Source organism: Cavia porcellus, unplaced genomic scaffold (genome assembly GCF_034190915.1).
Source record: "Cavia porcellus strain 051 isolate PalLab524CR breed Dunkin Hartley unplaced genomic scaffold, mCavPor4.1 scaffold_20, whole genome shotgun sequence".
NCBI lineage: Eukaryota > Metazoa > Chordata > Mammalia > Rodentia > Caviidae > Cavia > Cavia porcellus.
Window position 1 is genome coordinate 14029268 of NW_026947503.1, and position 27721 is coordinate 14056988.

At 34.9% G+C, this 27721-nt stretch overlaps 1 protein-coding gene across 1 annotated transcript; it reads left to right on the forward strand.

Moving 5' to 3' along the window:
* Window positions 1-596: 596 nt before the first annotated feature.
* Dsel (dermatan sulfate epimerase like) lies at window positions 597-5812 on the forward strand. Its single transcript, XM_003466511.5, has one exon. It carries the CDS (start codon window positions 1461-1463, stop codon window positions 5097-5099), a length of 3639 nt encoding a protein of 1212 aa, XP_003466559.2. The 5' UTR covers window positions 597-1460; the 3' UTR covers window positions 5100-5812.
* The last annotated feature ends 21909 nt before the right edge of the window (window positions 5813-27721 follow it).

The following is a 27721-nucleotide window of genomic DNA, read 5'->3' on the forward strand; positions in this document are numbered from 1 at the left end:
CTCCTTATACCTGGGTCTGAGCTCCCTCTGGTGGCTTCTCGTAAGGATGGCGAAGGAGGCTACAGGTGAGTCTGGAGGAGACCGCAGACTTCTGCCCCACACTTGGGGATGGCTTCTCCTCCTCCGAGAAGAGTGGCTGAGCTGGGTCGTTCTATGCCTTATGATCCCTTGAACAGAAGAAATTCAACAAGAGTGAACAACAGAAGGTTCTTTCAGTTGTGCATCGTTGTCCCTGAGTCCTGTGTAATCAAAATAACAAAAAATGATAGCAGGACTCATTTTTACCTTCATGGCATTTGAGTGAAACCATTCTAAATGACTAAAGCCATAGCTAAGACATAACTCTCTTGGTTACTTGTCTTATGACGTTCATTAGGTTCCAAACATGTCTGTCATAGAATAAGAAAACATTGGTTTGAGCTAACTGAATTGTATGTAATATTGGATTTTATTGTGCTTACAAATTTCTATGAAGTGATGATAATATATATATAAATCATCAGTTTATCTTCAGTCCCAACATACCTGTAGCCTCAGAGAATTGCTTTGTTTTGTTTTTCCCCAGAAAGGAGTGTCGTGAAAAGAAACAGAAAAGAGACCTCACTGTTGGTGAAAGGGGACTTTTCTTTCCTGGTTGGTGTTTTTGCAGTCATGTTGGAAGAGAAGTACCTAGGTGGCTGAAGAGATTCGATTTTCAGTGTTAACACAGATGAAGCTGATAAAAGAAGATGTAAAACTGCTTTCTATGTGCTGTAATAGACTGATGAGTAAGTAAGCCTAAAAAAGACGGATTTCAAATGAAGAAAGAAATTTTGATTTTCTTTTTAATCACATAGGATTTTTGAATATTTGCTGAGGATATTTTCTCCCTCTCAAACAAAAAATGGAAGAAGAAAAAAATACACAAACCAAGAAACCTAAAAATTTGAGAAGAATAATGAGCTTGCTAACTCCAAACATATCATCTTTTTTGAGCAAATACAAAAAACACACCATACATTTGTGATTCATTTATCACCAATGATGACTTCCTATGTTAGGAATGACTCTTAGTTTAAATGTTTAAGTGTTTTTTTTTTTTTTCCATTTTTATGGCATATGTTTTGACTCTTCATTTTAAATAGATTGATGTAAAGAAAGTAAGTGCCGAATACATGTTGTTTTTGACTGTGCCACTGTTTCCCACATGCTGTCGCAAGGTATTATTATTCCTTGAAGTTTTATTTGAATCAAAACTCTGTCAAGGACTCAAATATACAGTGTAAGTTTTCTCTTTTTGGCAACTGCACTTGCTTTGAGTAAGCTGGATGTCAGCTGGGCTTCACAGAACATCGGATTTAAAGTTTTTTTTTTTTGTTTATCAGAATCTTTAGTGTGTGTTTTATACTAGCCAGATAGGAAAACACATTAAATACTGGCTTTAACATGTATGCCTAGGGAAAGGATCTTCCCCATGGATCATGGCGTTAATGTTTACAGGACATTTCCTATTTTTAACATTAGTAATGTTCAGTTTCTTTACTTTAGAAGAATCCGTGAGCAATTACTCTGAATGGGCAGTCTTCACAGATGATATAGATCAGTTTAAGACACAGAAAGTACAAGAGGTCAGACCCAAACAAAAGCTGAGGCGAAGTATGCTTCATCCAAGTTTATATTTCGATGCTGGAGAAATACAAGCAATGAGACAGAAGTCCCGTACAAGCCATTCACATCTCTTCCGAACTATCAGAAGTGCAGTGACAGTTATGCTCTCCAACCCGACATACTACCTACCTCCACCCAAGCATGCTGATTTTGCTGCCAAGTGGAATGAAATCTATGGTAACAATCTGCCTCCTTTAGCATTGTACTGTTTGTTATGCCCAGAAGACAAAGTTGCCTTTGAATTTGTCTTGGAATATATGGACCGAATGGTTGGCTATAAAGACTGGCTGGTTGAGAATGCGCCAGGAGATGAGGTTCCAATTGGCCATTCCTTGACAGGTTTTGCCACCGCCTTTGACTTTTTATATAACTTGTTGGATAATCATCGAAGACAAAAATACCTTGAAAAGATATGGGTTGTTACTGAGGAAATGTATGAATATTCCAAGGTCCGCTCATGGGGCAAACAACTTCTTCACAACCACCAAGCTACTAATATGATAGCGTTACTCACAGGGGCCTTGGTTGCAGGGGTAGAAAAAGGTTCCAAAGCAAATTTATGGAAACAAGTTGTAGTGGATGTGATGGAAAAGACCATGTTTCTGTTGAATCATGTTGTTGATGGCTCTTTGGATGAAGGTGTGGCCTATGGAAGCTATACTGCTAAATCAGTCACACAGTATGTTTTTTTGGCACAGCGCCATTTTAATATTAACAACTTGGATAATAACTGGTTAAGGATGCACTTTTGGTTCTATTATGCTACCCTTTTGCCAGGCTTCCAGAGAACTGTGGGGATAGCGGATTCTAATTATAATTGGTTTTATGGTCCAGAGAGCCAGCTAGTGTTTTTGGATAAGTTCATCTTAAAGAATGGAGCTGGAAATTGGTTAGCACAACAAATTAGAAAGCATCGACCTAAGGATGGACCGATGGTTCCTTCCACTGCCCAAAGGTGGAGTACACTTCACACCGAATTTTTCTGGTATGACCCCCAGCTCACCCCACAGCCTCCTGCTGGTTATGGTACTGCTAAAATGCACATGTTTCCTAACTGGGGTGTTGTCACTTATGGGGCTGGCCTGCCCAATACACAAACCAATACCTTTGTGTCTTTCAAATCTGGGAAGCTGGGAGGACGAGCTGTGTATGACATAGTTCACTTCCAGCCATACTCCTGGATTGATGGCTGGAGAAGTTTTAACCCAGGCCATGAACATCCAGATCAGAACTCATTCACTTTTGCCCCTAATGGGCAAGTGTTTGTTTCTGAGGCTCTCTATGGGCCAAAGCTGAGCCACCTTAACAATGTATTGGTCTTCGCCCCATCACCATCAAGCCAGTGTAATCAACCCTGGGAAGGTCAACTAGGAGAATGTGCACAGTGGCTCAAGTGGACTGGTGAAGAGGTTGGTGATGCAGCTGGGGAAATAATCACTGCCTCTCAACATGGGGAAATGATATTTGTGAGTGGGGAAGCAGTGTCTGCTTATTCGTCAGCAATGAGACTGAAAAGTGTGTATCGTGCTTTGCTTCTCTTAAATTCTCAAACTCTACTAGTTGTCGATCACATTGAAAGGCAAGAAGGTTCCCCAATAAATTCTGTCAGTGCCTTCTTTCATAATCTGGACATTGATTTTAAATACATCCAATATAGATTCATGAATAGGTTTAATGGTGCCATGATGGATGTGTGGGATGCACACTACAAAATGTTTTGGTTTGATCATCATGGCAACAGCCCAGTGGGTAGTATACAGGAAGCAGAGCAAGCTGCAGAATTTAAAAAGAGGTGGACTCAATTTGTTAATGTTACATTCCAGATGGATTCCACAATCACAAGAATAGCCTACATCTTTTATGGGCCATATGTCAATGTTTCCACTTGCAGATTCATTGATAGTTCCAGTACTGGACTTCAGATTTCTCTCAATGTCAATAATACTGAACATATTGTTTCCATTGTAACTGACTACCATAACCTGAATACTAGATTCAGTTACCTGGGATTTGGTGGGTTTGCCAATGTGGCTGATCAGAATCAAATAACCCATTTCGGTTTGGGCACTGAAGCAATAGTAAAGCCTTTAAGACATAATAGAGTCATTTTCCCCTTTGGATTTAAATTTAATGTGGCAGTTGGATTAATTTTGTGCATTAGTTTGGCAATTTTAACTTTTCAATGGAGATTTTACCTTTCTTTTAGAAAGCTAATGCGTTGGATACTAATACTTGTCATTACCTTGTGGTTTATTGAGCTGCTGGATGTGTGGAGTAGTTGTACTCAGCCTATCTGTGCAAAATGGACAAAAAAAGAGACGGAGGCTGGCAAGAAGACGGGGCCTTCTGAGGGGCACTACGTGGATCTTCCTGATGTTGTCATTACCTCACTTCCTGGTTCGGGAGCTGAAATTCTCAAACAACTGTTTTTCAACAGTAGTGATTTCCTCTACATCAGAGTTCCTACAGCCTACATTGATATCCCTAAAACTGAATTTGAAATCAACTCATTTGTAGATGCTTGTGAATGGAAAGTGACAGATATTCATAGTGGGCATTTTCGTTTACTCCGAGGCTGGTTGCAGTCTTTAGTACAGGACACAAAAATACATTTGCAAAATATCCATCTACGTGAACCCAGTAGGGGTAAACTGGGCCAGTATTTTACAATGAATAAGGACAAGAAAAGAAAATTGAAAAGGAGAGAGTCTTTGCTAGAACAAAGAAGTAGAATGAAAAGCTCCTTTGATAGAGATGCTGAATATATTAGGGCCTTGAGGAGACACCTAGTCTATTATCCCAGTGCACGGCCTGTGCTCAGTTTAAGTAGTGGTAGCTGGACATTGAAGCTTCCATTTTTTCAGGAAGTTTTAGGAACTTCTATGAGAGCACTATACATAGTAAGAGACCCTCGAGCATGGATTTATTCAATGCTATATAGTAGTAAACCAAGTCTTTACACTTTGAAGAATGTACCAGAGCACTTAGCAAAATTGTTTAAAATAGAGAGAGGTAAAGGCAAGTGTAGCTTAGATTCAGACTATGCTTTTGAGTATGAACCATTGCGAAAAGAATTAGCAAAATCTCAGTCTAATACTGTCTCCTTATTGTCTCATTTGTGGCTAGCAAACACAGCAGCAGCCTTGAGAATAAATACAGATTTGCTGCCTACCAGCTACCAGCTCATAAAATTCGAAGATATTGTTCATTTTCCTCAGAAAACTACTGAAAGGATATTTGCTTTTCTTGGAATTCCTTTGTCTCCTGCGAGTTTAAACCAAATATTGTTTGCTACTTCCACAAACCTTTTTTACCTTCCTTATGAGGGGGAAATATCACCAACTAATGCTAATGTTTGGAAACACAACTTACCTAGAGATGAAATTAAATTAATTGAAAGCATCTGCTGGACACTGATGGATCGTCTAGGATATCCAAAGTTTATGGACTAAATGCTGCAGGTCAGCAGAAATTTGCACTAATGTTTCCCAACCCATTTTGTGGATATGAACTAGAAGAGTTTGTTTATTCTTGTATTCTGCGTGTGCGTGCGTGCATGTGTGTGTGGGAGGGTGGGTGTGTTTTCAGTCCGTTACTTGCACAGAGAAATTATTTTAAAAATAAGTACCATATTTTGCCTAGCAGGATTTATTTTTATGTTCTCACTTTCCTTGCCTTTGTTTCTTAAATTTTTTTCTGCTGAAATATTTGTGCTACATACATGCAGATGAAGTTATATCATGGGGGTCCAGAGAGAGGAGAAGATTTTAAAAGATTTTCTCTAACTCACCTTCATCTGTGACTGTGCTAATCCTTTTTGGAGGACCTCAAACATTACTAAAAGGCCTTGAAATTGCTGCTTTACCCAAGCATTTCTTTCTTTGAAGATGGACTACAAAAGTTTCTTATCTTTTTGAAAAAATCTTCTAAAACACTTAGGTGTCACAAAGAAAAAGGAAAAATTCATTTCACTTTGTATAATGTCACTGGGGAAATGGTGAAAGTTCCTATTAGAACTATCAGATTCCTTCTAAAAAAAAACAGATGGAAATTCAGAATAAAGATTTCTCTTTTGAGATCAGAAACTGTCTGAAAAAAGCCTGTTTAAATTTTTGTTTGTTTGTTTTTTACTTAGAAATAATAAAGATTATATCTGTGAACAGTCTAGGTGTGGAGGGATGGGAGATTATTTTTACATGCTTATCCATTTAAAACTCTTTCCTGCCTCACAGAAGCTACAGCTGTTTGCCATGACACCACTCCCACCCTGTCCTTTCTGTTCCTGTCAAGCATAACAACCAGTAGTTACTAATGGCCAAAGTCCCAGTGTTTGTGAAGATTGTTTTCCCTGATGATTAACTTTGTATTAAATTGACGCAGACTTCAAAACAAATATTTTTGTGGAATTACCACTGTGTGACTCAAAGTAAGCAATGCTACCATTGTTGTTTCTTGGGAGGGGGGTTCAGTTTTTCATTTTTTGGTCTGGAAAGAGAATTGGAAAACTGCCTGAATTATCTTGTATCCATCCCTCTGAGTGAGTTTACAGACTGCCAGTGTCTGCAAAAGTTGAAGAGGAATGGGAGATGATGTCAGAGGCATCTGTTTCCTTTACCATCTGCATCTTATTATAAATGTAGCAACATAAAAATGTAGTTCGTTCCATTTTGGTATATTCTCAAATCAAAATGTGTTGCTATTGTATGCCAGTAAAGTAATTACAGTGTACTGGATGAAAACTATCAGGCAGCGTTGAGTCAAGACTTGATGAAAATTTCTGAGGATTGCAGTCTTCTTCCTGATATTTCAGACTACAAATTGTAGTTCCCTCAAGCTCCCTAACATTTGCAGTCTGTCATTCTGACCTAGATAAAAGTGGTTCTGTCTCAGTACTTTGTTATTATGTCAAAATGTGCCTCCAGAGTGATAAAGCAGTGGATATGTTCCATTCCCGCTAAACCTAACGTGGCTGTCATTTTCCTTTTATTATGATGTGAGTGGAAACTGCTCCCGTTCTGCCACACTTCCTCCCTTCCCATAGCTCATAATTTTCCCTTTTAACTGTCAACATGAATGAAAAATACATGAATGCACATTCAAGGGACACTGAAAAATTAAATCGACACTCTTATTCTGAAGGAAGATTATTTTTTTTTTCTCTCAGGTTTATCAACAAAGATGTAAAATTGGTCCATGGATGATAACTCTTTCCATTATTGGTCAGGCTCAGTGTTTGCTTTCAATTCCCAGGATGTGTGAACTTGAGTCTGATAAAATAAAAAGGCTCTGGATTGGAAGTAGTGCTAGATCCAAATAAGGTAAGAATTACAGATGTGCAACTATCAGAGACAACGGCATCAATTCCCACCACCTTTCTTTGAACATTTTGCAGAAACACACCTACAAAAGAAAATAGACAAATGGATTATGAGGAGGAATAGAAGAAAGATGTGGGAAATGAAAGAGCAAGAGAATTAATGGGAACATACACAAAGCAAATTGTAACTTTCATCTCAGTGTAGCAGTGCAGAGTTGAATTTATTTCTATTTCAGCTATCCTCCCCACCCCACCTTGAAGAAATTTCAGCCCTGATTTTTAATAATGTTAATTCTAAAATCGAAAACTTAGTAAAGAAGATTTTATTGGGAAATTCCCCTATGGGCAATGTTATGCATAGATAAAGGGACAATAGAGCCATTAGATGCATGTGCATACCTAAAGTGACACTCCCAGGACATCAACAGATACTGCACTCTCGGGGTGATCTAAGAGAAATTTAACCTGCTTATGGTTATTTCTACCACCTTACACACAGGGAAAGATGGTCACCATCTAATACTGCTAAAAGAAACTTATAAAATGTTCTGTCTGTAAAAATCACTTCCATTGAATTCCGAGAAGTTAGGTTTTATTGGATAAAATATTTTATTAAAAATACGGCATTGAAATTTATTCAAAGGTATGTTGATTATACCGTAACAAATGTCACGGTCCATTTTTCAGAGATTAAATGAGGTTTATTTAGGACAAAATAGGTCATACCTAGATTTAAGTTCACTATAATGAAAAATAGAGGCTAGGAAACAGAGTATGAGTAGGAAAAGAAAGCTAAATCTCTGACTATGCTTTAATTTGTAGAAATAAAAATACAACTTTTGTCAAGAAGAAGACATAAGAACATATATTTTTGTTTTGTTTTGCTTTATTTGCAGTACTGGAGATGACTGGACAAAGGCTTCCACACTGGTCAGTATTCCCAGGTCCCCCAACCCCCTTTTTAAGAAAAGGTTTTACTGAGATACTAAATTATCCAGACTGAGCTTGAGCTCGTGATGCTTGTGCATCAGAGTCCCAGAATGCTGCGGAGGAAGGTCTGTACCACCAGGCCTACTTTTGTCCTGTCCTTCTAAACAAACATAATGAGTAAGAAATACCTGGCATTTTGGGTCAGTCCTCTCAGCACCCATGGAATGTTGATGGACCTGCTACATTTCCCTCTGCGGTTATATTCAAAGAACCTCATTTACATGCTAGCATCTTAAAATTTTCTCTTTATGATTCTGTAATTCTTACTCTCTGCCATTTAATTTTGATTTAACATCATAGATCTGAAGAGAATCATGTATATCGCCAAGATATTAGCCATTCTTGACCTATAAAGTATATCATTATAAGTAAGTAAACAATGGTAGTTTTAAAGTGAGGTGATTAACTTTGGTCATAATTAAAAAGGTCTTAGGAAAATATGTACATAGAAACATAATGTTATAACACCACATTCGGTGGCATATTCTAAAATAATAATGTGTTGACTGTTTACTACTTATTTTTATGTTAGCTAAATTTCTAATGTCTCTGACTAGTCATTCCCTTTCTTTTGTCAGAAAAATTATTTAAATAATTTTAAAGACAAATGACATCAGATTTTTGTATGGAAGATGAGAAGCACTTTGAAAACCACTCCATCCCCCCAATAAAACTAAATGTTGAGCTACAGTTTTTATGGTTTTATGTTATATATAATCCAAGTAACATATGCTTAATTGATTGTTTTGAAAGATAGTTTTAGCTAATTCTTCTAAAACATGGGAATTTTTGTTTGCTTTTGTTTTTATCACCTTATCTAGTTATGCCACAAAGAAAACACACTGAAGATTACTGACTAGTTTATCATATTTCTTTGTATAACAATACACTTCTATGACTATAAAAATAAAAGGCTAAATGCAGTATCATGATTGCAATAATTTTGTCATGCTATTCTTTTAGCTTTTTAAATAATGGTGTTAGTAAATATAAAACAATTGTGATGCTGTTAACTAGTCACACGGATTCTGCCAGCAAATGTGAAGACTTCCCCTGATTTTCCTACCACCAACAGTTCCACCTGCACAATAACTCCTGGCTAATTTTAAAGTGCTAGTGTGTGCCTTTACTAAGCACTTGTAGTTTACATCTGGCCTCTGTCTACCATCAACACTAGTAATTGTCATTCAGCATGGTGTTACTAAAAAGTAGAAACTTTATACAAGTGATATACTAAATAGGTGTCGCAAGTAGAGGTATAGTATTAACTTTTATTGTTTTCAGATATCCTGGGTGAGCCCCATAACTCATAAATTTGCAATTCATGAAGTGATTGACCAAATTAAATTAGCAGTATGGTTTGATCAAGATTTAGGAAGATTTTTTTCAACTAGAGCATTCTATGAAGGAATTTATTCATTAATTCACTCATTTATCACACTTTGAATATCAGCTGTCACAGTATTGATTACATGAGTGACAAACACAAAAATCAATTGACTATGAACCTTAGTGAAAAATTTACAGTCTCTAGAGATTTCAAAACTGTTAGAATTATCAAAAAGAAAACAAAGTATATGCTAGGTAGTGAGGATTACTTAAGAAAAGTCACCACACAGTATGTTTTGTTGTAGCTATGGTTTCTCATTTCTGAAACAAGGTAGGTATGAGGAAAGACTCTTACTGAGTCAGGGAAATTTAAGTTTGCTAAGGTTACTTCTGACTTTTTTCTTACTTAGGTTTTGAATTTGTAGTTGCCAGATCATGTCCTATCAGTGGTTAGCCCTTCCAAAAGGCACTCAAGGTTATCAGAAAGTTGAAATAGAGCAAAATAGCTGCCACTCCTTTCCCACTCCTACTCATGTCACTACTCCCGCACATCATAACCAAAAAGGTGTTTTGTGATTGAATATTAAGAAGTGTCTTCAAGAGAAATGAATGTGACTGGCTGTGTGTGCAGATTTTTGCTGGTAATAGCAGTAAGAACTGTAAATCAATATATTTGATCCAGGTTTCCAGGGGCTTTTATTTCCATCTCCTTCCCACATTAACTGCCAGAACTCCAAGCGCCTGTAGATTCATAGTACCAGGCACAATTCTAATTTTGGGAATGCAGTGGTGACAAAAGCAGTTCTGGGCCTTACATCCATGAAATGACTGAAAAGCCTAAAGTGTACTAACACTAATCTATTAGGGATAGTCTGTGTTTTACAAAGGTCCTAGCATAAAGGAGCTTACAGAAGTAGAGATGAATCATCTGGTCATCTCTTAACTAGTGGTCATGTATAATCAAATAGACTTTGTTCTAGGGAAAAACAAATTATACTGGTCTTTTCTTTGCCTTGCGAATAATGCCCGAAAGGAAAGAGGAGGAGGAATGTGAGAATGAAGGAAAAAATGATGAAAGCAGAGAGAAAGAAGGGACAGGAGACAAATGGAAATGAAGGAGGAAGATTAACAATGTTATTGTCTAAACTGTTTAAAAGACTCTTTGAATCTTCCTATAGATGAAATTTTAAAAAATTAAATATGAGGAAATGCCACAAGTTTTGTTTTCTGTTTTATACTATTTCTTTAAACTATTTCTGCATTATTGTGATTCTCTTGAGGTGAGTGCATTCTGTAGATTTAAGTGTGTTAGTAGTGATATTAAATTTCACCTAAGTGTCTAAATTTTCAAATTACCCAGATATGCAGTATTCTTCTTTAAATTTGAGATGTATACATCTTTATTAGCCATTTAAGGTGAAAAACGTTCATACACATTAATGTGAAGTTGCTTTCATAAGATGTCCATTAAAAGATACGTGGATGTAAGGAATACAACTAATAAAAATTCACACAAAATACATAGATTTAATGCTAATTTTCCAACATTAGTCTATGGCTAATTCAGTGCTAAGGAGAGCGTAATGTGCTTATAACTGTCATATGTGCACCAACTAAAGTGTTCTTTCTTTCTAGATTTACAAAAGTAAACAAATACATACACCTATTACTCTTTTTCCCTAACAAAAGCTATAGAACTAGCTAAAATAACTCCTTGTTAAACACAGATACAGAAACACACAATATACATCAAAACCTTCACCAAACTCCCTTAGCCTGTGATGCATGAGGTTTGCACTGTATTATCAGTAGAATTTTCTGCAAACCTTTGACAGACCTTACTTTTACCTGTGCCTCATTTTCTTCCCTTAATTAGAAGATGAACGTTTTCATTAAGGAAGCTATATAGATAACAATTCTACATATTGTATGAGCTTTGGGATTAGAACTAAATACAAATCTTCCAGTCACTGTATGTTAGCTCAGAAGTCAAGGTATATTTCTTAATTTTAAACCTCTTAAATTTTCATCTGTAAACCACGCCCCCCAGAGTACGCACAAAGATTTAAAAAATAAAATGTGAAAATTCATAAAACTATTTTATTTCCTCTTTGTAACCAACTCCACTTTCCTAGTCTTACTGGTGAAAGAGAGAGAGACAGAGACAGAGAGATGGAGATGTTCAGCTTGATTCTATTACCACAGGTGCCCACAGACAATTTGTAATGGATCATTTTCTCTGAGAGAAAATAAGTTTTCAGATAATTTGAGTATATAGATCTAAGATATATATATATATACCAAATAATCAGGTACTTAGTTTTGTATTTGATATATTATTGAGTTGCACAAATATGTGAAATCACAATTAAAATTTTTAACATACTAACAAAGAAGTTCTATCTTTTTATGTTAATACTTGAAGAGTTACGTAAACTTATACTTCAAGTAAATCCAATTCTTTTTCTGCAGTGGCAGTGTGTGTGTGTGTGTGTGTGTGTGTGTGTGTGTGTGTGTGTGAGAGAGAGAGAGAGAGCATATTGTATTTACTAGAGATTCACTGAGATACGGAGATTTCTTGATAGAAGTGTAATGCTGTCAGTAATTGCATCGTACAAGTGCCATTTAATATCACTCATAATATATTAGTACCTCCATTTGTTAGATACATATTTTTAGTCTCCCTCTTCTAAAAATTATTGTATTTTCTACTTAAATTTTCCATTTCTTAAATATGTATAAAGTTTAGGGTATCTAACTCTACGTGTGAACATTGTATTTCTTCCCTGGGTTATAATGGGATAATAGAAACTAATTGGAGGTAGATTATTTCAATTATATATTCATGTAGATATGAAATAGTATTTTACTGTTACATATGAGATTATCAATATATTACCTAATATATTTTTTCTGTTAATGTACATATGTTTTGGGGTTGAGAAGCGTTATATAGTAGCATATCTTTTGACTGATGGCTTTTGAAACTGGGGTTCCTTCTACTGTGGTTGTGGACTGAGACCCAGGAGTCAACTTTAGAGCTTCCTCCCACAAACACAGTTTCTCACTGAAGAGTGCAGAAGGGCATGCATCTCTGCACAGGGCCAATTACACTGCAGTACTATATTAGGGCTTGTACTTATTGTCTTTAGTAGCAAGGAACTTCTCTGTGATTTGTTTTCCTGGATATTGTCCACCTCCTTTCATGAGATAGCCGAACCTGTTGAATTGTATGTATTTGGGTACGCACAGTGGGTTACATGGACATGTTGGGAATGAAAAGGTATGCGATCTTAGCTGGGAAGTTGGAAGCCCGCCACTGCGACACTGTTAGTTTGCTGCAGTCAGACCTGATTTGGAGATACAATTAACAAACTGGCACATTCTACTATATATTACAAAATTGATATGAAAGATAGTAAATCAATTATCATGAATGTACTCACCATCAACCCTGAAATGCACAGCAAACAATAGTGCTAGGTGCTCCTTCTGATGTTCCATTATCACAACCTCTGCTTCCTCTGCCATCTTAGGGTTAATTGCTGTCTTGGATGGAATTATGGTTGCTATTTTTTTTTTTATTTGCTTCATACCTTCACTATACGCATATATGTATCTTTTTAATTGTACATATTTTAATATTTTATTAAACAGTTACATTCTGCATGCATCCTTAAGCAACTTGCTTTTCTTTATTCAAAAATTTATCTAATGTGTGTGATGTATATAAGGTTAAAAATTAAATATATTCACTATAATAGTTCCTTTATACTGATATGCAATTATATGAATTTACCATACTATATTTATCTTTTATAAGTTTGTTCTTCGTTTGATAATACATTTTTGGAGTATTTGTAATTTTTGCAGATTTAAGCAGTACTGTAAAAACTCTTAAAAATATTCTATAGTATATGTGTTTAAGATTTTGTTATTTTGTGTTTTTACATAGATTCTATGAAAAGAAATATATATATATATATATATATATATATATATATATATATATCAGTTCATAAGCTTAATTTGTTGTATGATTTTGGAAAAGTAGCCACATTTGTGTTTATGTGGGAAAGATAACCATAGCCATTTTGTTGTCCCATGCAGAGTTTGCAAACAAAAATAGAATTTTGCCAAATGCTTATTTACAAACCAAATTGTTTGTAAACAAAATTCATGAACTGATAAATAGACAGATAAATGTTTTTTCTAGCTAGTATGAAAAATTTTCTCTTGCTCCAAATTTTCTCCGATAGTTGGCATTTTCTTAATTTTAATATTTTCTTGTCTAGTGGGATAAAGTGATACCACATTTTGGTTTTCATTTGTGTTTTTATGATTATGAATGAATTACAGCATTTAAACACAAGTGTACATCACATAGCTTAGTCTTTTTCCCTTTTTTTGCTCTGATTATAAAATCTATGATCAAACCTTTTAACTTTTTCTATTGAGTTTGTCATCTTAATTCTTAGTTCATTGATGTTTATTATGTATTATGAATATTTCTTTTTGGTTATATTTTTATTTTTTGTTTATATTTTCTGTTTTTATATTATGTTCTTTGTGATATCTTTAGATACACAGATTTTTTAACTTTGATATCAAACGTAAATGTTTTATATATTATTTTGCATCTCATTAAAAATCTTCATGAAAGTATTCCCTAAAAATATTTTTCGATAATTTCTCCTAGTAGTTGTCTACTAGGAGACATGCATGACAGTGTTACCACAAACTTAGTGGCCTGAAACCACAGATATTTATTATCTCAAAATTTAGACCACTAAGCAGATTTTGTTTTGTTAGGTTGTCGCCTCAGGGTCTTTCACCTGACTGTAATCAAAGCTGATGACTAGGGCTGCAATCTCCGTGATCATATGACTTTGGCAGAACTAAATTCCTGGTGAGATGATGGGCCAAAAGCCATGATTCTTCCCGACAGCTGAGGTGGGGCCACCTGCATAACATACCATGTGGGCATTACCATATTACATTTGCTTCATTAAAACCAAGAAGTGAAAGAGTCTATGGAGACACTCTGCTAACAAGGTTGTGGAGTTTTGTAACTCACACCTGGTCACATTTGCTACATTTCACTAAGCAGATGCAAGTCACAGGTCCAATTGATACCCAAGAGAAAGGGATTATATAGGGCATGAGTACAAGAGGATGGGAGTAATTAGGGGTCTTCTGCCACAAATTTCATTTTTCACATTTAACATTAATTGTGTATATTGGCATTTCTCTTCTTTTCTGTATGAATAACCTGTTGCCTCAAACTGAAAAACTGAATTATCTTTTATTCCCTAACAAATTTCAATAACATTTTTACTGCATATTATGTCTTCATCATTTGTGAGAATCTATGTTTGGGCTTTATTCTATGAGAAAATTTGATTAAGCTAATGACAATACCACACTGACTTAATTACTATAAATGTTTTGTTACCTTTGAAATTTTAAAAGGGAAGTTTAATTTTCTTTTTTCTCATTGTTATCTTGGATTTTCTTAGGCATTTTTTCTTCTACATGCATATTAGGATTAGTGTTGTTTATCTTGAAACAAACAAACAAAAGATAGATTTTAATTGTAAAAACATTACACTGTTTGGGAGAAATCCACATCTTTACATTAGTTTGTCCATGTTCATGAACACATCATCTCATTTTGCTTAATTTTTGTTAATCCTTTGATAGATTTAAAACAACATTTTATCTGCTAGTATAGTCAGATTTATTTTTAATTATATGTTCTAACTTTGTTAGTACTCAAGAAATTCTTTGGAGTTTTTTTTTTTTTGTATTTATGCAGTATCAAAAATCATACAAAATGCTTTTAATTAATGAAAGTTTACCTGTGAATTCTCTGGACACAATTATGTTTTTGGTTTTATAATGTGTACTTAATAAGAATTATATTTCCTTTCTAATTTCATAATTTTTTAATATTCTTACTGAATTTATAGGACTTCCTGTTAAATACTGTATGGAATTTGTTTCTGAGGATCTTCTTATGGTATTCCCAATGGTAATGAAGTCCTTCTAGCATTTGACTACTGATCAAAGCAGATGCTTTGTGTATTTCATATGTTCTCCTTATAGTCCCATGTTTTCCTGCTTTGATGTGTGACTTTTCACCAGGTATGCATGATGAGATTTGTTGAATAATTTTGCTTTATCTACTGAGGTAGTTGTGTATTTATTTGTCTTAAACTGTTAATTAATGTTAATTGTACTAGGTAAAAAAAAAAAAAATTGGAGTTTTTCTTTGTGATTAAACCCAATATAGTTTGATGATAAAACCAGTCCAGGGATGACATATTTGTCTATGTTTCTGGATTTTGTTTTTTATAAATCAGACATCTATATCAACAAATAATTATCATTGATCTGTAGTGTTTACTTTGGAAGTCAGCATTATATTTGTTACATAAAGTAAATTCAAAATGTTTTAAATATTTTTCCCCAGAAGTGGTTGTATAAGATTTAAATGATCTAATACTAGAATATTTGTAAGAATTTATCTGTAAAGCCATTTCACAACTCTTTTAAGGGGATATTTTTACTATGCATAAAATTTTATTTGATGCTCAGGGTTTAAGTTATTTGTTTATACATTTACTATTTACTCTTGGTAAATTGTGTTTCTGATGAATTTGCAATTTTCTTTTAATTTTTTATGTGTATCCACTTAAGCTTGCTCAAAATACATTGTTGGCCTAACCATCTCCCATGGGCATGTTTCCATATTTAATACTGAGCATGTGGTCCTTATTTTTTGTTGTTTTTTCATTAAGTTTTGCCTTTCATGTAAGTCTATATAATGACTTTTAGACTTTTTGTCTCTTTTATTGTAGTGTATTTCCTATTGCATTAACTTTGGCTTTTGATTCTCTATATTTTAATCATTTTATTTTTATTTATTGTGTATAGTTTTATGATTGTGTTATATTTGTAACTTCTTTAATTAAGTACATGACGCATTGTATTCTGGTAATATTCTCTATCATATACTGGAGGTGAGAAGGATTTTAGAATTTGCTCTGGACTAGCTGCTGTCAGTAACTAAGGATCATTCTATGATTTGATATCTAAATAAATCTTATCTAGGAGGGAAAAATAATTAAAGGTGAACCTAGAGTTAATAATGAAGTAGCCATCGCCCAATTAATAGAAAAACAATAGTGGTGCTAGTTTGTGGTTTAGAAAATATTTATCATGTTTTTCTCTCCAGAAAATAACTATAAAGTATTATTGGTTTAGTCTTGATCCACTATGTTAGTTGAGTGGCTTCGTGAAATTAATTGTACTCAAGAAGAGAATAAGAGGCACAGCTGATGATTCTCCAAGCAAAGGCTTGCTCTTTGCTGTAATAGCTGTTTTTCTTCATTCTTGTTTAAAAGATAGTTATGTATTTATATTTAAAACCACATTGCTTGTATTCTACACAATTTACTATGTCATTTTTTAGTTATTCCCTCTAAATATTTTCTATATTCCAGTGCACTCCTTTGTGTAACAGGAATTATTCTTATATTTATGGAGTTTCTATAGTTATCAGTTATCACTATATCTTTGTTGTATTGTAGCTTCTTTTTGTTTGATATTAGCCTAATGTAAAATTTTTCATTTTGTTTTCTCAAACATTCTATGATCTGATGCTTTTAAAATGCATATTGTGAATGGAATATAGTTTTTAAACTTGTATTCTAATGACCATTGTGTGTTTGTAGAGAATTTATACTATTTATTTTTAATTAATTAATTAATTTGTATTAGTACATGTTAGCAATGCATGCAATGTACAATCACCTTGGGAGTGGTTACATGTACATGTTACAGCTTTTTAAAAAAATATTCTTCCCCTTCTTTCCCCCGCCTCTCTGCTCCTTCTGTTCTGCCTCCCCTTTTTCATATTTGTTGATATTAGTCTTAGTTTATGTTATGCTGTATAGTGTTTTTATAATTGGGTTTATTAGGTTACCATGCATGCCATGCCTTTGCTCTTATTTCCCCTTCCCCTTCTTATCCCTCAACCTTGATCCTTGGAACACTTCCCTACCCTTGTCCTGTTCTATCCATCCTATATTATTTTCTTTATTTGTATTTTGCCTCACTCAAGACATTCCATACAGTATGTTAACGTGTGTCTCTGGGGTATTTCACTCAATATTATATTTCCCAGTTGTATCAATTTTCTGACACGTCTCAAATTTGTCATTATTAATAAGCTGAGTCATTCCATTATATAGAGATAGCACATTTTGTTTATCCAGTCATCTGTTGATAAGTATACAGGCTGCTTCCGGGACTTAGCTATTATAAGTTGCTCTTCTATAAATATTGATATGAAAGTATCATGATAGTTATAATGCTTTAAACTCTTTGGAGAAGAAATCTTATACGGGACATCTGGGTTATATGAAATTTCTAATTTCAATTATTTGAGATTATCTCCATACTGATTTCCATAATAGTTTGATTAGTTTGCATTCTCATCAGCAATTAAAGAGGGTTCATTTTTCACCACAGCGATGCCAGCATTCGTCACTACTTGATTTCTTAATGACTGCTATTCTTTCTGGAGTAAGATGGAATCTTAGCATTGTTTTAATAAGCATTTCTGTAGTGACTAGAGATGTTGAACTTCTTTTCATACATTTGTTGAGTATTTATATTTTTTCTTCTGTGAGGTGTTTCTATTGCTCATTTCTTGACTGGGTCTTTAATTTAGGTAGTTTAACTTTTTTGACTTCTTTGTATATTCTAGATAATAGTCCACTAAGAAGTAGCAGAAGTACCGAAATATTTTTTTTTTCAATTCTGTGGGTTGTCTCTTCACTCTGCTGATTGTTTCTTTTGCTGTACAGAAGTTTTTAGTGTTATATAATTCCATCTGTTAATTCTTCCTGCTGTTTCTTGTGCAAATGATATTCTGTTTAGAAAATCCTTTCCTATACCTATGTCTTCAAGGGTTTTACCTATTTTATCTTCGATTGCATAATGTTTCTGTTTTAGATCTTTAATCTAATTTTATTTTAATTTAGCATATTTTGAGAGAGATAAGGCTTCAGTTTCACTTATCAGCAGATAGCCAATTTTCCCAACACTACTTGTTGAATAGGCTATCTTTCCTCCAGTGTGATTTCTTAAAGATCAGATAGGTAAATATGTCTAATGAGGTTTCTGTATTCCCCAGTTCTGTTCCATTCATCCATATCTGTGTTTTGTTCCAGAACTATGCCATTTTTTTTTCACTATGCTACTTGCTTTGTTTTTATTGCCTGTATAGTCAGGGATTACAAAGGGAACAATTACATAAAAGACACATAACTTACAGTATTATTTATAGCGTCCCCCCAAAGAGTCAAATACAAAGAAAGTACAAGAAACCTTTCCACAAAAATAAGGACCTAGAAAATCCAACTGAGGACCAGGATCCCATGGCAATCACCTGCATGAATTCAGCTGAAAACTTGGAGCCAATAACAATGACTCACGCAGGTCTGTTTCATGGATCTGTGCTGGGCAGGCCCAAAGGTCAGTGGTGGAAACTAGAAATTCTATGTTAGTGAGGTGAAGGATCTGTGCCAGCAGGCCAAAGGTTCTGTACTAGAGCCAAACAGCAACACTCAAAATAAGGACCACACCCATGCACAGCCATCCTCAGTGACAGTGAAGTCTCAATCTCCTCCTATGATGAGGACAGCTGAATTCACATCAGGAAAGCAGCATGACAAACTTTTGGAGATTAAACAGCACACATCTGCCCCTCTGGAGCCAGAATGTGATACTCAGAGGACCAAAGGAATAACAGGTTTTAGTCCAAAACCTGTTATGGACTAAAAACTGGTGGTCACTGTAACACCAGCTAACTTAAATCAGCATGGTGCTGAGTGTAGATGTTCTACCAGAGGAAAATTGCCAGCATAAATAGAGATGTGAAGAAGAAGAGATAGGCATTGTGCGTTTTCCTAAGTGTTGCTGCTTGGAATCATTGGTTCTTCTGGAGGGGCTTGTTATGGCTAGCTTCCTCAATATGAATTTGGCCATTATCATCAGAGGAGCTTGGGCCCTTGTCACTGAGAGTGGCTGCTGGCTTCCTGGCATGTGCTCGACTGTTCTCATCATTGCAGGAGCTTGGGACTTTTTTGTGACTGAGGATGGCTGTGGTACTTTGCAGGGCAACCCTTGTCCTTACTTTGAGTGTGACTTCTTGGTTCCAGTGTAGAATCCTCAACGTGCTTGCATAGCTGCTTCACCCCACGGGCATAGACTTTCTAGCTTCCACCACTGACCTTTGGGCCTTCCCAGTGCACACCTGTAAAACAGACTGGCATGGGTCCTTGAGGTGGTCTCTAGACCTGCAATTGGGCTCATGGTAGGCATTGTCATCGATTCTGGTCTTCAGCTGGACTCAAGCAGAACATTGCTATGGGATCCAGTCCCTTGGCTGAATATTCTAGGCCTTTAGTGTTGTGGACAGATTACCTGCACATTCTTGTTTTTAACTCCAGGTTACCATTATAAAATAACATTATAAATTCTGTGGCCTGTATGTATTTGTTCTCCCTGAAACCCCTGACTACTTGCCCAAAGTGAACCGAAGCCATTCTCAGCAACAAGTCCTGAGCCTCTCTGATGATAATAGCCAAGTTCATTTCATATCAGGGGAGTAAAAATGACAAGCTCCTCCAGAAAAACCAATAGCTTTGAACAATAAAGTAGAACCCATAATGCCACTCTTCTTCTTCAGGTATCCTTTTTGTGCTGGCAACAGTTCTCAGGTGGGCATTCATGCTCAGCACCACACGGATTCAGTTCAGCTGATATTGGCCACCAGTTACCAATCCACTACATTGCCCAAATTCTTTTGCAATTTTAGGTCTGTTGTAGTTTCATATGAATATTAAGATGGTTTTCTCTAGATCTGTAAAACATATTGTTGGGATTTTGATTGGGATTGCACTGAATCTGTATATCTGTCGTGGAAATATGATTGTTTTGAAAATATAACTCCTTGGGATTGAGACTCAGGGGACATCTTTCCATTTTCTGATGTTCTTTTTTAAAATTTTATTTTGAAAAGAACAAAACCAAATGAGAAAAAAACAGGATCATTCAAAACAGAAGGATGGACATAGCACTTCATTAAAACCACAATACAAGGTGATCTACATTGGTTACTATGATGTCTCGTTATCTTCAATAGAATTGTCTATATCATCAGGCATAGTAAAATTGAACATAGCAGTATATAACCATATCAATAAAAACAAAACATTGGAGACATTAATAGCACTTCAAAAGCAAGTAATAGTCAAACCAGAGTAGGTATCCTAGTGAATCTTATCATCTTCAGAGTAGTTTCCTGTACTCTCAGACTTGATAGTATCCAACGTAACAGATTCAAGTAAAATTAGTGAAGATGAGGATGATCTAACAAACAGATTCAAATAAGATCAGTCAAGATAAGACAGTGTAAGTAATACAGGGCTTCAGATTAAGTTACTTGGAAATTAAGGATGGTTACTATAGTATATCCTGCTATTTTTGAAATAGCCATCTGTGCCCTCCAATCTAGTACAAGTATGCACACTAGAACAGAATGTAAACAAACTAAATGGAGCAATGAAAACAATGTAGGTTTTAATTCCTCCCTTTTCTCTTAGGGTTCATTGTACATTTTGGATCCCCCTAACTCCTTTAGTTTTTAGATTACAGAGGCAATTTGCTATTTCCCTAAGTGATTCCAAACATTTTTATGCCTCAGCTTGATGTTAAGTTGTATTCCTTTACCTACAAAAGCCTCAAGGTTTTCCTTCCTTCTAGAAGTGTAGTTCTTTACTGCACAAAAGTGCCAGATCTTTCCAACCTATCTGCTGCAGCTGCTAGATGATCTACCCCTATTTCTCTCTGGTTCCCTATCACATAGAGCATTATTATCTCATCTTGAACTTTCAGTCCATAAACACTCCTTCAGGTTGATTATATTTCCTATATGGAGCATCTCGATGGACCCTATCTCCTGATCTACCCTGCCTGTGTTTCTTTTTTGTTAGTGTATCAAGGCCATCTATATTAGAGATTATAGCCAACCTTCCCTGCCTCATCTCTGCTATGCTATTTTTCTGCCATTGATTCCTACTTTTCCCTTTCATTTCCCTGTCTGCCCCATTCATTGAGGCCTCTCTGCCACTGTTCCTGAAACCTTGTTTTTTTTTTTGTCTCTAGAATGTCCTTCAGTAATTTTTGTAGGGTTAGATTCGTGGTCAAAAACTTCTCTATTCCTCTTTGTCATAGAAGGATCTTGTTTCTCCATTAATTTTGAGAAATTGTTTTGCAGGATACATCAATCTGGGTTTTCTTTCAGGACTTGGAATATCTCTCTCCAGGCTCTTCTTAATTTTATGGTTTGTGTCAAGAAGTCTGTCATGATTTTGATGGGTTTTCCTTTATAGGTAATCCATTTCTTTCCTCTGACAGCTTTTAATGTTCTGTTCTTGTGTTGAGTCTCTGGGATCTTGTTTATTATATGTCTGGGTGTAGATCTGTTTTGGTTGTAGCTTGCTGAAATTCTGTATGCTCATATATCTGAATATCATTTGCTTTTCCTATGCTTGGGAAATTTTCCTTAATTATTTCTTTGAATAGCTTTTGTAATCCATTTGTGTTTACTCCTGCTTCTTCACTCACATTTTTTATTCTTAAGTTATAGATCCTCTTGTCATCTTCTAGCCTTTGTATTATTACTTCCTGGTTCCTGTTTATTTGTAAAAATGAGATCTTTCCTTTTGCAATCACACATTGCAAACCTGTCTTCAAGATTTGATAGTATATCTTTAGTTTCTTTCAAGCAGTTTTGCCAGCTTTCAATGGAGTTTTTAATTTCCTGGTAATCTCTTTAAATCTGTTTTATGTATTCTAGACTTTTTAATATTCCTTCATTGAAGGTTTCTCTCCTTTCTATGCTCCATTCTTGCATCTGTGTCTTCTTGAGAGGTGCTTAGCATTTCTTTTATTAATCTTCTTATATCTTGCTTTACTTGTATTAGTATTTCTGTTTTGAGTTCTTCTATAATGTCATGAAAATATTTCATATGTCAGCTGATGCTGCTTCCGATACTACAAATTTGCTGCACTCAATCTCTTCTGTGTTTCCCTCTCCTGGACACATTCTGTTTGGGTTGGCACCTGGAGACTTTGTTTTGTTTCTTTCTCTTGTCATGTTTCTGGTTTCTTCCAGGCAAGTGTATAGTGGAGGTCCCAGGCCCTTTTGGTATTGGTTGTGATTACTCTGAAGCATGCTATCTAGAGATTTCTGCCCTCTCCAATTTGCTGTTGATCACTGAAGTGCAAGTAGGGGCTGTGCAGGCTGGCCCCTCCCCTCCAAGCCAGTCAACCATATTAGAGTGTGCCGTGCGGACAGAAACAGTTCAGGACAGCTCAGGGGCAACTTTGTCCCTGGCTACTGGGTCCTTCCCCTGTGTCCAAGCAGTTCCCACTAACCTGCTATGCACCAGGAGTGACCAACTGAAGCCACTACGGTTCAGGCCCATCCTGCCAAATTCCAGTCACCCTCTCCAATGGGAGGGCCAAATTCTGAGCACTCATCTCAGGCCAGTGTGGATCTCCACACTGGCTCCATTCTCTGTTACAATGCATCCTCCCACCGAGGTTCTAGAGCTCATCAACCCACAACTTCAGTGCTACCACAAGTTGTTGGACTCCAGCAGCAGTGCCTAGCACACCATGGGACCAGCTCCCATGAGAGAACGTCTGGTTCCAGCCTTCTGTCCACATTTTCTTTTTCTTTAGTTTCTTTCTGGGTCATGAGAATCCCTCTCCTTTCATCTAGTCTTCTCCATAGTGTTAAATTCTAGCATATGAGCTGTTTCTCTCAGAGAGGCTCTTTACCTTGGTACTTATTGATCCACCATCTTCAAAATGTCTCCCTTTTCTGATGTTCTTTCAGTCTCCTTCAGAGTGCTTTGTAAAAGTCTTTTATATCCTTGTTTAGGTTAATGCCTAGATATTTTATTTTTTGAAGCTATGATGAATGGATTTTTTTCATAATTTCCTTCTCATCCATTTATTGTTGGTGCACATAAATGCTAAATCTTTTACATTTGTTTTGTATCCTACTTTATTGAAGTTGTTCATTACTTCTAAGAGGTGTGTGTGTTTTGTGTGTAGTTCTTTGAGTTTTCTATATAGAGCAATGTGATCTGCAAAAATTGATAATTTGATTTCTTTCTTTTCTGTTATATATCCCTTTTAATTTTTTTCTCTTGCCTAATTGCTGTGGCTAATGTTTCAAGTATTATATTTAATAGAAAATAGGATAGTGGACATCCATGTCATATTGCTGATTTTATTTTATCTTATTTATTTTTTTAAGTACTGGGGACCAAAGCTATGACCTCTCCCTTGCCAGGAAGGCACTTTTGCCACTGAGATATATACCTGGGCCCAATCTTCCTGATTTTAGAGGAAATATTTTTAGTGTTTTCCCACTTAGTATGATGCTGGCTATGTATCATAAATAGCCATTTTCATATTCAGATGTAGTCTTTCTATATCTGTAGTCTTTCTATATCTTCTTCAGAAGATTTTTATTTTGAAGAGAATAAATCCAAAAGAAGTAAAATCGAATAGAGTCAAAGAAAACAAAACAATGAACATGATGCAAGACTTCATAACAAGTTAAAGGAAATCAATAATAGCTACCATTTAGCCTCTTATCTTCAAAGTAACTGTCCATACCATTAGGCATAATACAATCAAACAAAACAGTACAGAAGAAAACCAAACTAAACAGAACAGAAAAAAAAAAAAAAAAAAAAAAACAGAGTTTCAAAACAAGATGATAGATTAATAATGGCCACTGCCTTCCCTTTTTAGACATTTCCTCTCATTTCACTTTCACAATATCTACTGTGCATTTTGGATCCTACTAACTCCTTTAGTATTTTATACCAGAGAAACAACATAATGTTCACCCACATGACTCAACCATTTCATCCATGAGCATGATCTCAAGTTTTATCCATTTATCTACAAGAGCCTCAAGGTTCTCTTTACAGCTGAGTAGCTTTGCATGGTATAAAAATGTCGTATCTTTCTTATCCATTCTGCAGTTGATGGTCAAGCTACATCTATTTTTTTTTCTTGTTTCCTATCACATAGAACATTGTTTTCTCTCCTTCAATTTTTAGTGTATGTATTTCCTTTTAAGTGTGTTTATTGTATTCAGGGTTTATTTTTAAATAATGAAATGATGTTATTTTTTTTCCAAAGGACTTTTCTGCATCTGTTGATATAATCATGTGGCTTTTGACTTGCTCCTGTTAAGATGATGCATTACATTAATTGATATGACATATGTTGAACCATCCTTTGAATATCTGGGATGAAACCTAGCTGCTCATAATATATGATCTTTTTGATAATATGCTGAATTCTATTTGCTTATATCTTTTTGAGGAATTCTGCATTTATGTTCATGAAAGAGAAAATAGTATACAATCTATCTGATATTTTTGAGGATTTTATACCTTGTTGAATCTGTTGTTCAAGTTTTGTACTGTTTTGATTAGCTAATCCTATATTTCTCCAAAATTGACTGTGATTATTCTGAACATTGAGTATAATTTTTCTGAACACTTGATTCATTTCCTTTTTGATGCCATCTATTATCTTCATTTGTTCTAACAACTTGTCATAGATTTCTGCTACCTAATATATGCTTTCTTCTCCCTTTCTGGCCCCTTATTCTGCCTTGGGAGAGTTGAGGGTATTCAGAGATCTTCTGTTTATTTGTTTCCCCCCATTCTACTTGTTTCTATGTTTATTTGCATATATATGTTTGTTTACATATGTTTGTTGCATGTATGTATTTAAAGATTATATATGGCTACCATTTTTTCTCTCCTTTGTGGTAGGGTTATTGAAGTTAGGAATTAGAAAAATTAGGAGGTTTTGTGGTTTATATGGGGATTACTAGTAGGATATTGTCTCCCTGTGAATAATTTTCAGCTTTGTATATCTAGTGGTAGTATTTATTCCTTCCGTTTTTTAAATTTTTATTTTAAAGAGAATAAAACAAAACAGAACAAGGCAGATCAGAACAAAACAATTCAATCAGCATAAGATTTCAGAATAAGACACCAATAAATCAACAGTGGTTACCATAATGTCTCTTGTTTTCTAGGAAATAGTTGCCCATATATTCACACACAATGAATTCAAACAAGACAAAATAATATGAAACTGTTCAAAAGAATGAAAAAAATTACAGGCCTTCAAAACCAGATAATAAGAAAATCAACAATGGATTCCATAATGTATCATGTTCTCTTCAAAATAGCTGTGCATACCTTCATGAATACTGAAATTAAATAATACAAAACACACTAAAAGCAATCAAAATGAAGAATAAAAGCATTATTAGAATTCAAAACAAAATGATAGGAAATTAGTAATGGCTACCATGATGTCTCATTTTATTCGATGTACCTATTTATTCTATAACACACACTAAAATCAATTCTTGTAAACTCTTTAGGTGAAGGTTTAGGCATATATAAGCCTATCTATATACATCTGTCCTTTCTGTATCAGAGGGGAAAATAAGACAAAAATAAGAAAAATAAGCAAGAGTCAAGCAATAACTGTAACAAAGAGCTCAAAACAATAACAATGTAAGTTTTCAAAACAGGGTGATAGGAACATACCTAACATTTTTATTTTGGATAGTTATCTTCAAAAATTTGCTCAAATTACCAGATATAGTCATGAAGAATTGATTTAATCCTATGGACATTAACGATTTTGTTTGAAGAATTTCAGTTTCTTACACTAGGGAGACAATACAGTACACACGTGTGTCTGATTTATTTCACTTATGAGTTTGGTCTCAAGTGGCATCCATTTCCCTATCCAGGTTTCAATGTGGTCCTTCTTTACACCAGAGTAACATTCCATTGTTAAAAAATTCTGCATCTTTTTTGTCTGTTTATCAGTTGATGAGCATTTGTGTTGGTTCCCAAATTTAGCTATTACAAATTGTGTTGCTATAAACAAGGGTGCACATAAATCTCTCCAGTATTTGTTGTTGGTAGTTTTTTTTTAATTTTATTTAAAAGGAAAAAAGAGAAAAACACAAAACAAAACAAAGCAGTGTAAGGGTACAAGTAATACATAACTACAAAAAACAAACAGTAAGAAATCACCAGTTAATAGATTACATATTATCATCTTAGAGATAGTTGCTCAAATAACAGTATCAAAGCATACAAAGTGGACATTCAAACAGTGAGACTGCAATGATCCAACCAAAACATTAATATGGTCAGCTATTTAACACACCTAAACACAATTGCTGTTGTATCCTTTAGAGTTCTTTTTTTTTTTTTAACCTCTCTTTTTTACAACAAAATTTACACATTTGGGGTTTTATTACTCCTTAGTTCTTATTACTTTTTTGGGGGGAGAGAATAAAGTCAAATATGGCAAAGCAAAGCTGTCAGTCAAAACCAAGGATAGACATAGCACATGATGTAAAACAGAGTGCAAGGTTATCAACAATGGCTATCAACAGTGTCTCTTGTTTCCTTAAAAAGAATTGTCTATCTCATTATATATTATATAGTTGAACAAAACAGTAGAGAACAAGACCAATAAAACTTAAGCATTGTAAACATTACAGGACTTCCAAAGGAGACAATAGTCAAACCAGAATGGGTATCTTAGTGAATCTTATTGCCTTCAAAGTAGTTGCCTATACCCTCAAACTTGATACTATCATTCAGAATGGAACAGAGTCTAATCAGTCAAAACAAAATCGTGGGAGTATTACAGGACTTCAAAACAAGTTAATAGGAAATCAAAAAAAGTTACTATTATATATCCTGCTAATTTTTAAAAATTTTCCGCTTAATTAAAACAAACATAAGTAATGACTAAATATTTTGTTAAAGAATAAAGGAGAGATTGAGATAAAACAGGACATAACAATATAACAATACAGGTCAAAGCATGACTGTTTCAGCAACCTAGTGCTTCACCACCAAATAACCCGACTTAATAGTAGTTACCATAGTGTCTGTCTTTTTCCTTGAAATGTTTGAATAAAACTTCATATACTATAGCTTCAAATATTTCCATATCAAGAAGCTCAGAATAAAGCCTTTCCAATTAATAAGTGAAAACTTTATAAGGCTTCAAGGCCACATAATGGGGTGTTGTTGGTAGTTTTCTTGATTCTGGCCATTCTTTCTGGAGTGAGATGGAATCTCAATGTGATTTTACTTTTCAGTTCTCTAATGACCAATTATGCTGAACATTTCTTCATGTATTTCTTCATCTGTGAACTGTGTATTCATCTCAGATGCCCATTTTTGGATTGGGTCTTTGAATTTTGGGGGCCTG

Excerpts from the sequence above, each read along its gene's own strand:
- Dsel (XM_003466511.5), top strand. The coding sequence starts at position 1,461 with ATGGCGTTAATGTTTACAGGACATTTCCTATTTTTAACATTAGTAATG.